Source organism: Puntigrus tetrazona, chromosome 2 (genome assembly GCF_018831695.1).
Source record: "Puntigrus tetrazona isolate hp1 chromosome 2, ASM1883169v1, whole genome shotgun sequence".
Lineage (NCBI taxonomy): Eukaryota > Metazoa > Chordata > Actinopteri > Cypriniformes > Cyprinidae > Puntigrus > Puntigrus tetrazona.
In genome coordinates this window covers 15580047-15600526 of record NC_056700.1, presented here as the reverse complement: position 1 = coordinate 15600526, position 20480 = coordinate 15580047, and the positions used below count along the sequence as shown (strand labels likewise).

Sequence of the window (20480 nt, the reverse complement as noted above, 5' to 3'; positions counted from 1 at the left end):
ACTTTTTTCTATTTTAATAGATTTTTAATATCATTTATTTCTCTTGGTAATGGTAGAACATTTGTTTTCAGTTGCCATTACTGTAATTACTGTCCACAGTGTTGCATGATTTTTCAGAAATCATTCTAATATTTAGTTTCGGTCCTTTGGAAACCTTTCTTATTATTAACTAGGTATAACCAAAAACCTTTGGAAATCTTGGTTACTTTTTTCAGGATCCTTTGATGAATAGATTTTATTTAAATTAGTTTTATTTTTACTTATTTATTTTTTGCAATGTCTTGACAGTGACTTTTTATCAATATAATGTGTTGAATAAAAGTACTTTCTATAATAGAAATATCTTACTAAAAATCTTTTTGAAAGGAAACTTGAACAGTAGTGTATATATTTAGTTCACTAGTTCATTTTAATACAGTCTTGATTTTTTTATTAATATTTTATGTATTTATTTCAGTGTGTTTACAAATAAATGTACTTGTACATTTAAATATTTACTGTTAGTTTACTACTGTAACTTCACATCAAAGACAAAAAAACAGATTTATCTCATCTTTTAACTTTTTAGCATTTCTCTCTTTATGATCATTATCTAGACGACAGTACAGTATCAAACTTCAGATGTATTCTAATTCTTTGTGTTAGATGTCAAGAAGTCGTTTATTTTATGGCAGCTTCATAATAACAATCCTGTTTTAGATAATAAGTCATCCATAAGGGGCCTTATCTATAAAACCTTCCTAATGGAAAGCACAGCCACTATCGTGCTCTGCAAGCTGACCAGAAGGTCATCGCTGCATGCATTGCTAGAGTGAAGTCATTGTGGATAGAAATAGCCTAGAGGGATGTGTGTGAGGGAGGATAGTGGACTCAGATGACTGTGTCCTGGCCTCATGCACAGCAAATGTTCCATCCGACTGGCTTGAAACAAAAAGCGAAAGTTAAAAAAGCTTTTGGAGAGTTTTGCTCTCCCCTCTGGCCATGTGGACAGAGAAATAGCCCATCATCCTTTCTTTGATTTTCAACATCTGTGTAGTTGGAGAAGATGGAAGCCCTGGAGGGACATTTCCCTTTCAAATTCAGTAAGAATGAGACAGTGGAATGCAGTAGACAGGTGTGCGCTACTGTGGATTTTAACTTGAAATTGAAAAGTTATGAACTACTCTTAGGAAGACTGGACTAAAAATGAAGAGCCTGTCTGTTCAACAATCTGTGCAACTCCAAGGGCATGTGGAGATGCATGGCTTCAGCATCAAGAGGGCACATTTAAAATGTTTTGGTGGCGTTTTGTAGCATATTTTAACAGCAGAAAAAACTGGTTTCTAAAAGAGTAAACAATGGCTGTGTTGTTGGTTTTCTTGGCTCATTATATTTCCAAGTTAATAATGAGGACTACTTGATTTTAAGAATATTACTGACAATGTAGCATAATTATGTAATAATGGAGAATAGAATAGATATATATATATATATATATATATATATATATATATATATATATATATATATATATATATATAGATAGATATTATATAGATATTATATTTTACATTTACAAATAAATATATATGTCAATATAGAAATATATGTATGTACACGGTACATGCACATGTGATATTATTAAATTACTTAAATGCTGTTAATTAATATTACTAAGTGTATAATTTGCGTTGTAATAAGGGCACTGTAAAATAAAAAATGCTACCAGTTATATTTATATTTGAAATGTTTTCAAAATTAAAAGTGCATAATTATGCATATTTTATCTTAACATGTAGTCATGTCTAGTGGTGTTTTTAATGAATTGACAAAAGAATAAAGAAAGCAACATTTTGAAAAAAAAAAATAAAATTAATTATTTGTCATTTTATTTTTAAAGGGCACTTATAGTCACCACAAACATGTTATTCGCTTATTGTTATTTGTTTTTTAATGTTAGTAATTACATGACTCTGCAGTAACCAGTACAGTAGTTTTGTTTTGTTTTTAACTCCAAATATTTCATAATATAAAAACAACAACAAAAATAGAGAGCAAGGAAAGGAGAGTGTGTTTTGGGAGGGCTGTAATAGAAGACGAGCGCCAGACAAGGTCAGTCTGTCTGCCATATTGTATGACTACTCCTCTATCCCTCCCTTTCTCTCTCAGTTTTCCTTGCTTCCTCACCTTCTGTCTCTCTTCCTCTATATCTGACCCGTCTTTTTTTCTGCTCCTCTCCCGTTTCTGCTCTGCCAGCAAGCCATGAAGTAACAGTAACGATTCTCCCACTCAGAAAGTCTAATGCAATTAAACGAACTGCAGGGAGGAAGAACGGAAGGACATATACAATAAAAAAATTTCTTACTTAACCCAGTTAGAGACTACCGGCCAAAACTGATCTTCGGTCAACATTATTAATTATTACGTCAGCATTCAGACAAACATTCCCTTAATCACAAAACTGTCTTGTTGACTAATAGAAACACTGTGAGTTATTTCATCATGCGCCACTATGGTACAATAGTGATGCTGTTTGCTTTTGTTTTGTATGAGTAATGAGTGTTCCCCCACCTGTTTTCCACGTTCGCTCTCTTCCTGCAGGTGTTTTAATGTGTTTTTTGCCTCCAAGGCTGAGGTTAATTTAGCAGCATCTTTTGTTTGTTCCTAACCAAAAAAAACAAACTCATTTTTCTATACGATGGCAAGGAAGGCACAAAACTTTCAGATATTCGGCATAGATTTTCAAGGTCTTTAAGAAGCGTTTTGCTTTTCCCCCCAATCAGACGACTCTCAAAACGCGGCGGCCCCAGAGTAATCACAGCTGTCTGCGCCGGACGTGGAAGGCCAAAGAGTTCGAATCGGCCAATAGGATGTAAAAATGCTCTGCGAATAAATGCGGTAATGTGTGTGTATAATGTGCATGATAATGAACACAAATCCGGCTCCAAGGCGTTTAACCCTCGTCTTACTTAAGGCTCTTGGCTGTTTAGCCAAATTACTGCAGGTGTCCGTGAACGCGAGCCAACCAAACAGTAATTACCCACATGGACACGGTTATCGGAGCTTTGTTGTTGTTGTCTTTTTATGCCTTTCTCAGATACATGGAACTGGACTCGAATCAGAACAGAAGAGCTAAAAATAGCTCGATTAAACTGAAATGAGGAATTTCACAAAAAGGCAAGGTTCTTACACTGCAAAAGATAGTTTTAATAATCATTATTATGTGCTGTAAAATATCTTTGGGATTTGATAACTATTAAGATAGCTATACTACAACACTCATCTGTCGTTGACTGTCTGTGGTTTTTATTGTTCATCAGCTGTAAAAAAAAAAATTTTTGAAAGTGATTTCAGGTATATTTCGTTTTCTGTCTTTATAGTTTATATACCAACTTGTATATGTATATATATATTTTTTAGTATATGTAAATGTATATTTATTTTTTATATATCTTTATAGTTCTCGTTCCTGCTGTGAATAGGCAGAAAACCGATTACAAAAATTGTATGAGCAGCATTCGTTTTAACAGTTTGTATAATGTTGGTGAAATGTCCATCAAACACACTGTAACTGAAATGTTAATGGGTGAAATAAGTTAATTTGGTTATTTAATTATTAATACTTCAGCACCGATATCATATAAATATCATATAATACATAAGTGCGCTATATATCAAAATACGTTCACTCTACATAGTCCTTTTTTGTAAAGTGAAATACTGTTTGCCGTCTTGTTGATTTTTAATATTTATAATGCATTTGTTAAAAAAAAAAAAATTACATAAATGTGTATTTAAATGTGGTCACTTGTCACGCATTCAGTTTCGTTCCTCAGTTTTATAAATCCACTCTCTCGTGTGTTCTCCTTCATTGTTTACATTGCCTATTCTTTTATTATAATCTCAGGCCCTCTGAAATCTCCTTTTGCTTTCTGGGTCAAGAATTCCCAGAGATTACCTTCAATCCTCCGAGCTGCATTATTTATGACAAAGGCCTTGCTCTCGTATTATTAGGATGAGGTATATAGAAAATTTAATAAATCATAAGAGCCCACACAAACACACAAATAGGCATGCCCTTATTCTCCTCGGAAGGATTTCCATCTAATCAAATACTTTAAGAAAGGCATCATTCCTCAGAAATGCAGCGTGAGGCTGAGAGCTCAAACGACACGATGCTCACATGACAAACATAAGATTTGCACTAATGCCAAGACCTGGAGCCAAGCAGGGAGATTAGAACGGTTGGATTGTTCAAGCAATCGTGAGTCGCTCTAAGCTGTAGTTACTCAAACAAATGGGATTGTACTCCAGGCTTGGTGTGTGTGGAGCTGCCTGGTCTGGCTGCTCTCTTAAGCAAACCTTGCAGACGCAGTTCTCTGCTACTGACTTTTGTTTTGTTTTGGTTTGGTGTTTCCTGCTCATTTGACATTTTCTGGTATCCGTGTGGGTTAACGAGTCTTTGATTAGCTGTAGCTGCTTGAAGTTCGTTGTTTGTTAATTAGTGAGAGCCCCAAGTCACTGATAGTAATGTCAAACTACTGTCTGCTTCGATTCCAAATAGGAACTAAATGATCTTTTGAGTACACACAAAAGATGTGTCTGAATCTGTAAATATATATATCTTACTGTCATAATAAAAAGTGAAGAACAAAATAGCAAAATATTGTATGTCAAAGGAGTATGCAAAACAATATGCAAACCTTACAGATGTCTTAGAAGAAATGTCTTGTTATTATTATTATTTTTATTATTACTATCAACATTTCTGTTATTACTAAACACTCAACAACAACAGAAATAATAATATTGTTGTCATGATCATTTTATAAATTTGTATGTATTTCACATTAACATTCCTAATTATTAATGCTCACAATGATTATAATAATTTGTTTCATTATTATTATTATTAGTAGTAGTAGTAGCAGTTGTAGTGGAATTACCAATTCTCAATGAATATTAAAAAGTCCATAATTGTAGTAATAATAATAATTATAGGTTATTGTTATTAATATTATCATCATCATCAACTTTTCTAAATTATTATTTTAAAGCCCACAACAACAATAACTTTTGCTGTTGTCGTTTTTTTTATTTTATATATATTTTAACAGTTCTCAATTATTAAAAAGTTCACAATAATAAAAAAAATAATAATAGTTGTTGTTATATTATATTATATATTTTGTTGCTATTTATTTTTCTATTTCTCATACACCCTAAACCATGAGTTTTCTCTGTTGTTCTCAGAATCACACTAAATGGGATGAAAGTGTCTCGGCCTGACGTGAGAATCGGCCGCTACAGGATGATCAAGCATGAGAGAGACAAGCACAATGAGCCAAACCCCCAGAGGTAAGACCCTGTTCTACTGCCACCTGCGTCTGCATGCTTCACATTCACAAGCTCTATGAGGATGTGTTAAATCACACCACTTATCCTATACTCGCGACTTATTGATCTAAAGCACAGCAGAGCCCTTTGCATTGCAGATGTAAGACATAGCTTAATATTTTACAGACTCTCCTCTTTTATTTGCTAACTGGTCTTCTTGACGTTCTTGGTCAACCTACTTCACTAGAATGATCTTTCAGCACTTGAGTGTCATTTAAATTATTTCTATGCTGTTTGCTTTTTCACTTTTAACATTGGTGAACATTCTGGTTCATGTTATCTGGTTCAAACTATTACTATACAGTAGTGTAATCCACCCAGATAATAACCCAGTATCATTTTGTTGAGTATCGGTTTGTTGCATTGCAAACTTTGTCCAGCTTTAGTCACTCAATTATCTTTGGTGGAAAGAAAGTTTCGTCTTTTTTCAGATTCTCTCAGTCTCATAAATATGACTGTGTGTGTCTATGCCAGCTGGTGGAGGTTCTTAATGCATGAATAGCCCAGACGTCACCCGGTGTAAAATAGCCCAATCAATGAGTCGATAAGCCCATCCGCGGACGCTGGGCTGCAAGCCAGATCGTTCCCAGGTAGAAAAGCTTCACAGCAGAGCAACTAATTGCAAAACGATTCCCGACCGTTGCAGGTTGGTCTACTCTTTCTTGGTGCTTGTCAATCTTGGGAGAGCTCTGAGCATAATGGCAAGACAGAAGCAAAAGAAATGCCATTAAAAGTTCAGATTGGTCTTTTCTCTGGTAGGTTTCACTCAGCTCTCACTGTGCAAAGATAAGAGTCACTGATTTATTCGCTTTTGATCAGTTTCATTCTCATTCTTTTTTCCCTTGATCTCTTTCTCATTCACTCACTTACTGTCTCTCTATTTATGTCCTGCTCTTCCTTGTTCTTTTTGTCTTTTTCGTACAAGTGGCTCAGACAATTGAAGTAATGAGCGTGGCCCACCCAGAGAGCCACGAGTGCATGCTAAAATCATTTTTGCTGGAGAGGACAGAAGAGCGCTGGGTAGAAATGAATGAGGTGACTGTTCTGAAGTTAATGAATTGAAACATGTCACGCTAAAGCGGGTCTGTTGTCACAGACAGGTCGTTTGTTTGTGTTCTGTCTCAAACAGGAAAAATGATGCAGAGTTAGTCGCTGAGATCCACCTTTGCTACAAGCATCGGACTGGAAAATGTGTACTTTATCGTTTGCTGAGACCTTTTTAAATCTTTTCAATTAACTTATGGGCTCCTCTAAGAATACTTAGGAACAGGAATAAACAGGCTACAGGTACAATGGAGGTTATATACTTAGAAAATTAACAAAAAGTATTAATAAAATATTTTTTTTATTCAAAATACAGCAAAGGTGTAGCATTGTGAAATTTTTTTTATTCATTTTTTTTTTTAAAATAAAAGTTTTCCATTGGAATAAAGTTTAAAATGTAATTTAATCCTGTTTTCACAATTCAAAATGTTAAACATCAATACTCCAGTCTACAGTACTTTCTAATATGCTGATTTGCTGTTCAAAAAACATTTATTATTATTATAAATATTTAAAACATTATTTTTAGGATTCTTTGATGAATAGAAGGATCCAAAGATCATCATTTATCTGAAATAAAAATATTTGTAATATTATACACCATATCATTAAAAAGCAGTCAGTATATTTAAATTATTAGATATTTATTATGAAATTATAAAAATGTATACTTTTATTTACCAAGCATGAATTAAATTGATTAAAAGTTAAACGTTTTGTTCAAAAAGGAACCAAAAAAATCTTCTTACTTAAGCCATTGTAAAAATATTTTAAAATAATATTACTGAAAAAATATTAAAAAAAATTACTGCTTTTACTGTATTGGTGAGCAGTAAATAATTCTTTAAAAATCTTGCCGTCCAAAAACTTTTGACTTGATGTGTATCTATAAGTATCTATATATTAGTGCTGTTAATTAATTGAGATTAATCACATCCAATATATAGTACATGTGTTCATACTGCATGCATGTATATATTTAAGAAAAACAAAAAAAAACAAATAAAACATATATAAACACATATAAAATATCAGTTATATAAAACTGAATAAATATATACTGTGATTTCTATATACATAACAAATATACACAGCATGCATATGTATTATGTAAATGCAGTATTTTATTTTGGATGTGATTAATCGCAATAAGATGATGCGTAAGCACTAAAATAAATATGTGGAAGTCAGAAAAAGTTTTACTTTAGTGCCTCATTTACTGTAAGTGTGCTAAATCGAGTGAATATGAAGATCAACAGACTGACGCAGACGTGGGCACTGCGGCTCGATGACAATCAACATATCAGGAAGTGCGGTCAGAGATTGATGGATCTCCTCGGCATCCTCTGAAACACTCCCTGACTCTGCAAGGGCTGATATAACCCACCCAGACCCTCATCAGTGTAGGTGGCACAGTCACAACTCATCTGGGCATCTGATTAATAATTGATTAGCACCATAACGGGAATAATGGGAAGTCATTTAGAGTATGATCCCTTCCTCTCTAGATTTTATTGCCTCCATTAGAGGCTTGTGGGGATTATTCTAAGATGGCTCGTTTGTACGTGATAAGAGGTTTAGTCTCAAACATGACTGGCTCTAAAAAAAAAACCGAGCTGGAAATTTGATGAAGAAAGCTGATTTGGGGAATGCTGTGGATTAGCGGCGTTTATTTATTTTGCACTTTCTTTTTCAACTTTACTTATTTTGTGTTACTCTTGTACTTTCTTGTGTTAATATATAGATTTTGGCCTCATTTCCTTAGGAATTTGTTTAGAATTTTGTGGTTGGACAGTGTAGTAATGTTGCATTTAATAGTTATACATTTGTTCTTTCCTCAGAGTCTCGGTTTTTCAACTTTCTAGTTAATTTAGCAGTCTGCAGTCGTTAGCAAATAATTAGAAATGTTGTGCATTCTGTACATATTGTACAATATGTTGTGATGGCTGAATTGACTTGTATTTAAAAACATATTACTTTTAATTAATTTAATTTAATATTTAATTTAACTTTATTTAACATTTATGTTTGTTTTGTTTTATTCTAGAGGAGAAAAGTATATAATTTTACTATTAGCCATTAGCTGGTTATTGTCCGTTATTATAATTACTGTTATAATTATTTTGTTTTATTTTTGTCTTTTAATATATAATTTTACTATAAGCCATTAGCTGGTTATTGTCCATAACATAATTACTGTTATAATTACTTTATTTGGTTAAAAATAAAAATAATAATATTGTGGAATGTTATAAAAAAAATATATATTATATAATATATATATATATATATATATATATATATATATATATATATATATATATATATATATATATATATATATATATATATATATATATATATATATATATTCATATTCATGTGATGAAATTTCAGCAGCCATTATTTCATTCTTCAGTCTCACATGATTCTTTAGATTACAAAAAAAAATTGTTTAAATAATCATTTTGTAACATTATTAATCTCTTTATCTCTAACACTTTACAATAAGGTTTCATTTGTAAACATTTGTTAATGCATGTTAGTTCGGAGTATGTTCACCGATACAACTTCACATAATAGTGTATTAGTTTAATGCATTGTTCCTGAATGAATGCATTGATTTCTTAAAAAAAAAAAAATAAAATACTGACCTAAAACATTTAAACAATTTATATTTTTGTATAGGGCAGCTAATACTTCCTGCACCATTTAATTATAGTACCTTCAAGTTCCTGGTGCTTTAAGTGTTTTTTGTTTTATTTTCCTGTCACACAGGTTTAGGTCATTTGTTTTTAAGACATGCTGCATGGAGATGCAGTACGACTAAGAAGAGTAAATGGCTGCGTTCTCCAAGCGCACCCTTATTTAAAAAGAAGAGTTGTTAGACTTGATGAATGGTTGCCCTCTCCTCAGCTCTGTTACTGCCACAGCCGTCTTTGTTTGGTCACTCCGCAGAAGAGCATCAGCCTCCATAATGAGATGTTATGCTTGCCGGAGGAACCAGGCTTCTATTCATCAACCTTCCTTCGTGCTTCTTCACACCGGTCCACATGAATATTAATTCTAGCTCAGTGTGAGCCCTATCAAATACTTTAATTTCATTCAAGCAGTGTACATAAATCATTATGTGCAGACTCTGTAATAGCCTTGTGGTACCAAATTGATATGGAAGTTGATAGCGTAGCATAAATCAAGCTACCCGCTAACAGACAACCTGAACTCTCTTTCCTACTTTCTTGGCATTTTTTAGACTAAATGCGCTATTTATTAGTAGAGTTCTTCTTTGGCCAAGGCCGAAAAATTAAAATGTATATAATTTCAAGTGTCTTAAGGGATGCGAGCTAAAGATGTAATATAAAACACTGCTGGGGAAGAAGAGCTCCCCAATACTCCTATATTTTGCTTTTGTAGCTGAGCTCATTAACTTTAAAGAATTTCTCATTTTATTGATAAACCACTGGGATTCTGATACGCTCGTGTCTCTTTTTCTCTTTTTTTCCAGTGCTCACAGCATAAAGCTATTTTATTTATTTATTCTTTGTATAGTAGCGTAAAAACTCCTATTACAAGTGTTTACAAGTCAGTTAATATAGTTAATACAAGTCAGTTTAATACAGAGGAACTCTTTTGTGAGGACCTTTTGTTTTTCCTTTGTGAGAATGATGATCTGTGCACCTTTACAAATGTTATTTCACCCCCTGCTGGTTGACGTGGGTATGTTAGTATATACTGTATATGTATGTAAGTGATCCATATTTATGATACTAACAAACTAATTTGACATTTTGTCATTTGCTAGTGACTTACAAGTATGCGTTCAAACAGTTGAGCGGTAGAACATTAACCACAAACATTTGGCTTGAGACTTAAACCATGCCAAGGTAATTCTTGTTCCAAATCTTTATTTTTTCCTTTTTCGTTTATATTTTTTAAAGAATTTTATTTCCATTGAACATAGATCGTCAAGCTCCAAAAATAATATATATATATATATATATATATATATATATATATATATATATATATATGTATATAAAATATGATTCTGTGGAAGATTTAAACTCAAACATCGCACATATGGTGCAGGTCATTGAGTTTAGTTTTAAGACGGTGCAGATAAAGAAGAAGATTATTAGTCCATCGGGATTTTTACAGTCCAAAAAAAAAAGTGCAGAAACCTTCTGGGCTACAACAGCTTGTAATTGGGTCAATACGCTTAAAGGTACAACTTTGTACCTTATCTTCCTCCAAAAGCTGCGTATTAGTACCCTTAGAGTAGTAATATGTACCCCTGAGGTACTACCATGAACCTTTGAGCGGTCACAAAAATGTCTCTTTATTGGTAGCGTGGTTGAACCCTTAAAAGTAAAATTTTCTGACTTTTTCTGGTCTGAAAGTGTTGGAATGTTGTCTGTGAAATTTATAGACCACATTTAGGGTTTATTTGCGCTTCTTTTGAACCTCGAAGCAGTCTATAATGTCATTATATGGAAAAATCGATGTATGATTAGATTCATCAAGTCCACTTTGAGTCCTTTCGAGTTTCTGAAAACCATGGCACAGCTAATAATGTTTGCATTTCTTCTTCTTTCTCCAGGTTCAGTAAGATCCAGAACACCAAGAACACCATGAGAAAAGATGGGATCAGCTCGCTGATGTACAGAGTGGTGTCAGTGAAGAAATATCCGCTCTATACCAACATTTCTGTAGAGATCGGCAAGCCTCCACCCAGACCCCTCAAAGGATAGAGAGCTACCGGTTCTGGACCGAGGACACCATGATCTTCTTAAAGTTCAGCACACGAACACACACACACACACACAAACTCTGCCCAGGGTCACCTTCCTATGATACAGCAGTGATATGCTGAACAGGTTAGTTCTCAGGAATACATGGAAGCTTGATGTGGATCCATCGATGTACTGTAGATTCATATCCTGATCCAGATCAAGATGCGCACAGTGTCTGAAGAGACGGAAAGATCATCCTCATACTCCACTGGCTGCTTTGTTCAGACCTTGAGGAATTCAATTCAAACTTTTAGGCTCTTAACAAGAGGATTGTTCTGTTCTGGTTTTGGAAAGTGACATTGATCTGTGAAGAACAGCCTGGTCACTTGATGTAAATCAGTCAGAACATACTGTACATTTCAAAAGCGAATGTGTCTTTGTACCTGCGATGCTTGCAGTGTTCAAATCTCTTCTTTCGTATCTCAGATGTTGGTTGATCATGTGAGGTTGATAAATCGGCTCCTTTGGATTGTGTCTCTATCTTGCGCTCTCTTTTATTTTGTATCGTCTCTTGGCACTAAGCTGAATTTCGTCAACCATGAAAACCCTTTTCTGGGGATGAAACCCTTGTTGGGATGTCTTCATGGGAACTTGGAGGACAGCTATGTGATGTGATTAGACTGGATCTGGACTAGTCCTACAAGCACATGACTGTCAGTCAATATGGTACAAATGGATTGCCGCAGCATATCCTCGGGCTGCCGTGTAGATGCCTGGAAAAAAGGCAAGAACTTCTGAAGAAGAGCTTCTGTAGAAGTTACTGATGATCAAATCTATCACCACCTGCTCAAAATTGACCGCGCTACGAGCCGCTCTTTCTTTGTTTACTTTCATTTGCCTCAAAGATTCATATTTAGATCTGTCATATATCAAGGATTTTTTTACAAACTTGAAGGATGAAGTAAGCGATGGGTGCTTTGATCAAAAAATGCCCATGTCATTCAGTTTTAGAGTCTCGCGTCTCTTTTGATGAACATCTTTGGGGGTGTTATTTAAATGATTCTCTGATATGTCCAATATCAAAGAATATTCACCCAGGGTCCAAACTAAATGTTTTGCCATGAGTTTAAATTTGAGTTATTTGAGGAAATTTACAGATCTTACAGAAATGATTTCTAACAGGCCATGAGTCAGCATATTTTTGTTTCTGTGGCAAAGGAACTGTTTTTATTGCTGTGCTGTAAAACTGTCAAAAACACGGAGACCTATTTTTATGTTCCTCCATGTTTTTGTTTTGTTAGCTTAATGTGAATAATTTTCACTACCCTCCAAAAGTTTGGTGTCAGTAAGATACATTTGAAAGAAATCAATGCTATTAGTCAACTAGTGTTACAGTTTACATTTCAAATAAATGCTCTTCGAATATCTGTCCATTAAAGATGAATCAAATGTTAGACAGTTTCTGCTAAAATTCAACATTAGTAACAATGAGAAATGTTTCTTGAGTGCCAATTCAGCATATTAGAATGATTTTTGAAGCATCGCGTCACTGAAGAATAATGGCTGCTAAATATATTATCACAGGAATAAATGACACTTCAATTAGAATAGAAAACAGTTATTCTAAATTTTAATATTTTACAATATTTCAGTTCATTCATTTTTGATCAAATAAATGCAGCATGAAAGATTTCTTTCAAAAGCACTAAGCAATCTTACCGTCCACACACTTCCGAACAATTCAAAACGGGGGACAAATAACTTCAAATAAAAACAAAACCATAGGTAAATTCTAAGGTTTATAATTCATCTAATAATTTTCATAATTCAGAAATGTTATGTCGAGTATCACTTGCATTTGGTGTTTGGCTAATGTTAATTTTGGACCCTGCATTCACCTCTTCCGAAAAGAACTGACTAACTGTATTGAACTGCTTTTCTTTACAATACTTTGCAGGCCTCTTAAAGTTGTTTTACAGTTCCTTATTGTTTCTTCACCTTTTATTTTATTGCCTGAAAACACCGAGCTGATGCCTTCAGATGTATTATTAGGGGTAAATGTGAGGGGAGTTCAAGCTCTTTTTTCTCTCTTATCGGCTTTTCTGCGCCGTGTGCTGACGCTTCTTTTGTGCTATCAATGATTCTTTCAGCCCAGCACAGAAGGAAGTCATTAATGAGAGCCCAGCCTCTCTCCCTGTCCTTTTTAAAATACACATTTCCTCGTCTTTGTCCTCATGCCTTTCATTTTAGCCTCACCAACCCATTTCATTTCTGTGTGTGCATTTATGTTGTCTTAACTGCTGACCCAAGCAGTCACTGTGTCACTACCATTGTTTTTTTCTTAAGTATTTCATCACCTCTGTCTCGTGGGTACCACTACCTGTCAGTTATCAGTGCATCACTTCTGCCATGCAGTATTTGTACATCGGCCATCAAGCGAAATAACTGTTAATACTTACCTGACACAGTTTTGCCTCAAGCCCTTTGATTTTTCGTGGATTAATAGCCTTAAAAGTTGACATCCATCTGTGCGCACTATTCATTGATCATATTCAATAATATTTATTCTAGCCGTGACCTGCATTTCAAATGCTGAGAAACAGTGCTTTAGAATGCAGCGAATCCTAAACCTTCAACACAAATGAGATATCAAGCCAGAATCCTTATTAAAAAGACATTATGTTCATCCTAAAATGTCCGGGCTAATGAAATAGTAATCTGTTTCTGTTGGAGTAAAATGAGATTACTTCCTTTTCATGTTCATGTATCAAAGCGCTTTTTAAACTGAAGAAGAGACAATGTTGGAGCGATGCGTTCATATGAATTTTTTTTTTTTCAAAATGCAATCCATATGGTGTATACAGAGTGAGCCGAAAGTCCAACATATTCAAGGCCTCACGCACATTGTTGCATGTAATCTGTCAGGCTGGATACAGCATGATAGTGTATAATGCGTAATATTACACCTTTACATTTATTTACATATCAAACCTATTATTTACATATATATAATGACCTATGAAATTACGGACTTCTAGTAAGGCCATGTATTTGGATGGTGTTAAATCTGTAGCCGTGGTTCTTATTAGTGAGGAAAATTACGAAATGTCAATTTTTTAAGTTTGTCGGGGGATACAATCTTAATTTTGCCCCGATGGCAAAAAAAAAGCTGCTTATATTCTACAGTGTAGATACAGAGTTGCGTTATTCTTTAGTGTTTCGAATGGAATTTGATTATATTACGAATGTTTCATTGGCGTTTATAAAAGTGTATACATTTGATCATCAGATTGTTCCATTCCAAAGTCACTCATTTTTCTTGCGCTAACAATGCAATCAAGTACAGCTCGCACAACTCCCATTACCAACCTTGCAAAGCACAAATGCAATCCTTGACGTCAGGATGCTATTCCTCAGCAAATCTCACTTTATAGTTTTTTTAAATCGCACCGGTGCCACAAATGAATACGCTTTTTATTTTGATGCTGTTCTTTTATATCACTCTTGGGTCAGCAAACCCTCCCAAGCCCGAAAGCTCGCACACACAGACTTGTGTACGTAAAGCTCACCCTCTCTCCTCCATCACCCTTTTTGCCCTCAGTCATCCATCTGCGCTCGACGCTTATTAATGTGAGAGAGGGACAGAAGTAGGCAAGTATTCCACACCTACACAACAACTTGCTTAAGAAACTACTGAAGGCCTCAGGTCTTCATGCCTGGGGCACATTTTTAAAGACTTACTGTGTCTATCAAGGTTTTTGTACATTGAATGTCAAAATACTATATCTTATATAGAATGCATTATGTCATATCAAACATACTTTTTGTATACAATCAATAAATCTGATGCTACAAGAGTCTGATGCCGGGTTACTGTTTATATGCCGAGTTTCTGTGTTGAAATGAATGTAGAATGCCATATTATAAAGCTGTTGTGTGTATGGAATATGGAATCTATAAGAAGTCGGATATGAGGGAACATGAGTAATAAATCTCATATTTATACCTGATTATTTCAACACCCACCTGTTACCAGCACCGGTCCAAATCACTGCTCAGGGACATGGCAGTTTATTGGAAAGGGAACATCGTATCTCTAAACTGTCAGCTTTGTGCAGGAAACTCAATAATCTGCCTCTCAAAAAGTTATTTTTTTATGTGACAGATGTTGCAATAAACTAGTAGAAATAACAACACAAACATCCTCTAACTTCATATATTGGATAATAAGACAAGACACATAGATCACTTGTGGTTTGTTTATATCTGTGTACTTTCTGTCATTGCTGCAAATACAGTCCTCGGGAAAAAAAAAAGAAGAAGCAATATTACCTCAGCTTTTAAAATGAGGTGTTAGAACGGAAATCAAGCAAAAATGAGCCTGCTTTATTTATACATGATTCATTTATGACAGGTTTGTTTGTATTTCATGCTACATTAGCTGTTTCCATGCCTGCATGGCAGTAATGTAAGTCTTGCAATTCTCGATACTTTGGCTTTCAGGCTTTTGAAGCAGAAAATAACATTAACATACATGCTATTTCAAATCGTGTAAAAACATTAATAAAAAAAAATTGTGGATAATCATTGCATTTGCAGATGTACTGTAGATGTCAATATGTTCTCATGTCCAAAAAGGTGTCTCAATACTAAGCTCTATTAGCTGTTTCATAAGGAAATATCCCTTAGTAAGTCATTGTACTTGGTTAGTTAGCATAAGAAGAAATATAAAGAATAATACACTTTTTTTTAACTGGATAAGGTTTGTAGGCTAAATAGCCTCCACATTTTCTTCTGCAAGCGTGGTTTAAATATCTGCTGAGTTTTGTCATTCGTTGTATAAACAAGGATGAAAGATGACCCTATTTTTGATCTCTCTTCTCAGTTTAGCCCCTTGTCAGGCTGGCAGTTGTGCACATGGGAACACGTTGCCAAGCGGTTACCTTCCCAGTAACCTGCATCCTGACCGTCATGACATCGGCATTTGGTACAGGAGTCGACCCACACTGGCTCACCTCCAGGGATCACTTGGGTTCTAGAGGCATTCACGTAACAGTTGGGCCCTGGAGCCACAAAGAAAGAGATGATTAATGGGGCCCGTTGTCTGTAGTTAGAGGTGAACTGTGACATTTTTTTTCAAAGTTTTTTTTTTTTTTTTTTTTGCTTTTCCATCCTAATATACCGTTATACGTAAGCCATACAGTTTGTAAACACAGTGCCACTATTAAAGGAATAGTTCACATATAGTTCAGTTTTTGTAATTATGTTCAATATTAAGAACTCATACAGGTTTGGAATGACGTGAGTAAGTAAAAACTTTGATTTGATCCTGGCATACTTAGCAACACTTTCTAAAACCAATAGTGTGAGTTTTGGGGCAGGACAATATGGGACTATGTGTCCAGCCAATGACAGACGGAGCAGTGTCCAGAAAACCTTGTTTTTGCAGTTTAATTTGGTGATGCAGAAATGGAAAACTTCACCTTTAAGAGAGAATATTGTCAAATAAACTATTTATACTAAAAACATTGCCATGGTACATTTTCAACTTGAAGGCCACCACATAAGCTATAATATTTCTTTTAGTATTTCCTGCTGTAATTATGAAAAAGTGGCCTTTTTTTCAAACATTAAAAAAATAAGTAGCTTACAGTGTTATTTAATATAGGAATAGTTGTTGAGAGGATATTGTAATATATATATATATATATATATATATATATATATATATATATATATATATATATATATATATGATGTTTATGTATTTTTGTGTTTAAATAAATTGGATTATTTTAATACAACTATAAGTCATCCTGTGGCCCTTTAGATGTATGCTCACGGTTAAGAACTAAAGTGTTTCCATGTGATTGTGAAGGTGGTTTGAAGCTTTTCTTTCTGTATTGCAACGGTTTTGATGCTAAGTGGTTACTTACCAGTCCAAGTCAGAAACGCCTCTCAAGTCTCTCTAATTCTGTATCGGTTCTTTCTTATAACTCTAAATTCAGATGCTTAGAAAAGCAACAGAGCACTTTCCTCCTCAAAAGTCTGTACAACTTCAGAAGTCATTTGTGCCTCAGCGCAAACAGTGCTGGACAAGTTATGTGCAGAATTTAAATACTTAAGGTCAGGAGTTTTTGAAAAACCTCAGCAAGCGCCACTAATTAGGAAGCCTTGGAGTGTAGATAATGGCACATTGCTTTTTTAGAGTGTTTAACGTTTCAGATAAGCTTTTACTTTAATTTGGTAGTTACTTTAGATTAAAAGAAAACCTAATTTAACATTTTCCACTACAGAAGCCATTTTTATCGACAAAACTGCAACATCATTTGAAGAACTGATCGTTTATCACATTGGTGAAGTATATGCTTTTGATTTATGTGTGTTGTTTTGGCTGCCTACATGCCTGCCTTATCTTTGCTCTCAGTAAACACTATAATTACTTTCATACTTCATGGTATACAGACAGAACAATACGGCAGAATCTCAACTCATAAGAAGCGTTATCTTATTTCAGGTGCAGAAACTAGCCTAGCGCATGGCCCGGCATCTGAACCTTCCCATCTGTTATTGAATGAGTTATATACAGATATTACATACAGAATCATTACCGAAGACCAAACGCAATTGTATCCTGCGTGTATGTGTTGAGGCTACGAGAATGCCATACTGCGTTAGTCGAGACTTGAGCAATCACAGTAAATGGAAGTGTAATAAGGCACTGTTTTTTTTTCTTCTTCTGAAAAACTTACCATCCTCGCACTGAGGGCAGCATTTTCCTTTTTGGTAGACGGGGTTAACACACGGTGGAGGGGCGCAGTCTGCGACCTGACAGCGGGCGATGCCGTCGCTGTGACAAGTGCACTGCTCACATGCTGACGGCTGTAAATCAAACGTAAATCGTCAGTTGAAAATAGGTTATCCCATGATGCAATTCCACCAAACACATGTATTACTCAATTCCTTTGAACGGCTTTTTAAACAGAACCAGCGGGACTATTAAATTGCTTGCTTGTATATACTGACGTTTGTTGTTGTGCCAATCTGACAGTGCGTTCTAATGCCCTACAATGTGAAGAATGTGATCAAATTCCACTCCCACACTGCTGTTTAAGTAGGAGCCGCATTACCACCTGTGGCTCAATACTGGAGGTTGGGTTAAATGGACTGGAAGAAAATGATGTCAGCTCAGGCAAAGTGTATTCCTTGGAGTCTGTCAGAAGGCTTCAATTTTCCCCTCAGGGATTCCCCATTAGCCATAATAACCAAATCAGGGAGATAATGAAGCACATATAAGCCCTGCTTCTTCCAAGCCTGTGCCACCAGAGATATTTCATTCTTCAGTTCCTCAAACAGAGTATTAAATTGCCCTTTATGATTTCAGCCCAGTGTACATCAGATTTGCGCTTCATTTTGCCTCAGAACAAAAGAACCTGACTGTATTAGCTTTTAACTTACACAGTGCATAACCACGTTCGTGAAAGGGTATGGAAGGAATTTGGTCATATTAAACAATTATGTTACAGAGCTGCTTTTGTTCCGGCTCAACAAAAAGGTACATTCAAGCTATAATCGGAATCAAAGTCTTTATGTATCATTGATTTTTCCCTCTTGTTTGCTTGCCATGATAAGGTTTATGTTATGTTTGAATTGATGGTCACCCAGTGCTCACAAGTAATAAACAGTCAACAACTTTACATGTTTTTCTACATTACTCAGTACTTGTTCCTATGAACAAAGATTACTGTAGTGCCATTTTTACTAGTTTTCATGAACAAATCACACTCTTTTTTGAAATGCATGTCAGGTTTTTCTGTATTCAGATTTTGGTCAATGCATTAGCAAGCAGCATTGGTTTGTGAGCCGTTGAGAAGCGTTTCATTAGTAGGACCCCAGGAGCTGGACCTATTGCACCAAAACACCTCTTCACTAAACAAAGTGCCGTTTTGAATATGAACAAGAGTCAACTGAGAATCCAAATTTGCATGCCTACAGATTTCCTCAGCAGATTCTTTGTTTATGAAGATTCAAAAATAATTGGTAAGGCCTGTTTTGGTTGATTTAGCGTTTTAACGAATTGGTTCAGTGAACTATTTAATGAAACTCTTGCTCATTACATAATCACGTGTTGCCACCTACTGGCATTAAGTAAGGCATGTAACCTAGCCAAAAATGTAGAAGATCTACAAAGTAATACATTTTTTAACATCAACCGCGTGGTGGCGCTAAATATTTTGAATTGTTCTTTTGGGACCAACACCAAAACTTTGAAACACTGTCACCACCTAGAGAAAACATGACACAATAACAAACCTTGAAAACCAGAAAAAAATGACCTGTTATATATATATATATATATATATATATATATATATATATATATATATATATATATATATATATATATATATATATATATATATATATATATATATATATTGCTAATAGAATTACGCCTATTTTTTTTAAATATCACGCTGTTCTCTGAATAAATAATTTAGTTTTGTTGTTTCACAAAATTTCACATGAACGTTAATGTATTACAGTTTGTTTTTTTTAACTGCAAGCAATGTGACAAAAAGTTATTGCTTCAATTATAAGCGTAATTAAAACGTCCAATGTAAAACCACAGAACCTAAAGCCCAGTATACATGCTAGCATGTCTTTCTTTCTTTCTGTGGGCGCATGTAGACTCTTTCTAGACACGCTGGCCTCACCTGAAATTGTTGGCCCAGTTCGTAGACTTCTCCCCCGTACTCGCAGCCGATCTTCTCGCATCTCGGGCAGCAGTCTGTCGGGTAATGGCTGACATGGATGCAGGCGGCAGGCAGGGATGAGCACTCGGTCAGCGCGCAAGCGGACCCTTCTGGTGTACATTCGCACTGGGAACAATGATCCGAGTCTAAAAAGTACCATTCGCCCACATAATAAACACTGCCGTTCGCCTCACAGGTCGTCACCTGTTGTCCAGCGACCGAAAAAGCCACAGCACACTGGCCGCAGATCATCAGGGTAAGCCAGACATGAAGAAAACTCACAGGGGAACCCCAGAGTACAGCCATGCCCATCACCAAAAACTTCTTAGTCCCAAACCAAGAATTGCAAATGCAGCATAAAAACGATTGACTATGCTATCTTCAAAAACTTGCTATAAACTACGTAAAGTTTAAAAACCCTTTCATGGTCAGAATGGACTGTGTGCGCATTGGAGGTTGTCGCGCACAGTGAAAGTTTTACGCCTCCTGGGTTATGTTTCAATTTACACGTGACAGACGAATTCCAGAATATTGATAGGGTGTAGTTTTATGAGGCATTCGCTTTCAGTGC

General features: G+C 35.1%; 2 protein-coding genes across 2 annotated transcripts in view; one reads left to right on the top strand and one right to left on the bottom strand.

Annotated features, from left to right (window-relative positions):
- The window catches only part of b4galt2 (UDP-Gal:betaGlcNAc beta 1,4- galactosyltransferase, polypeptide 2), an 89358-nt gene extending 74348 nt beyond the window's left edge, over positions 1-15010 (top strand). The window contains exons 6-7 of the mRNA XM_043218396.1: positions 5233-5337; positions 11021-15010. Of these exons, the coding sequence (XP_043074331.1) occupies positions 5233-5337; positions 11021-11171 (256 nt within the window). The 3' untranslated portion in view covers positions 11172-15010. The remainder of the gene's footprint in view (positions 1-5232; positions 5338-11020) is intronic.
- A 343-nt stretch (positions 15011-15353) lies between these two features.
- Positions 15354-20384, bottom strand: zgc:113531 (uncharacterized protein LOC541359 homolog). Its single transcript, XM_043218409.1, has 3 exons — positions 19871-20384; positions 17906-18035; positions 15354-16216 (listed from the first exon to the last, which is right to left on the bottom strand). The coding sequence occupies exons 1-3, from the start codon at positions 20219-20221 to the stop codon at positions 16035-16037; spliced, it is 663 nt and encodes a 220-aa protein (XP_043074344.1). The 5' UTR covers positions 20222-20384; the 3' UTR covers positions 15354-16034.
- Positions 20385-20480: the final 96 nt, after the last annotated feature.

Coding starts and splice junctions, on each gene's coding strand:
- zgc:113531 (XM_043218409.1), bottom strand. CDS start 20,221: ATGGGCATGGCTGTACTCTGGGGTTCCCCTGTGAGTTTTCTTCATGTC. Junction 18,036..19,870: donor AACTGGGCCAACAATTTCAG/GTGAGGCCAGCG, acceptor TTTGATTTACAG/CCGTCAGCATGTGAGCAGTG. Junction 16,217..17,905: donor CTGCCCTCAGTGCGAGGATG/GTAAGTTTTTCA, acceptor TTGTGGCTCCAG/GGCCCAACTGTTACGTGAAT.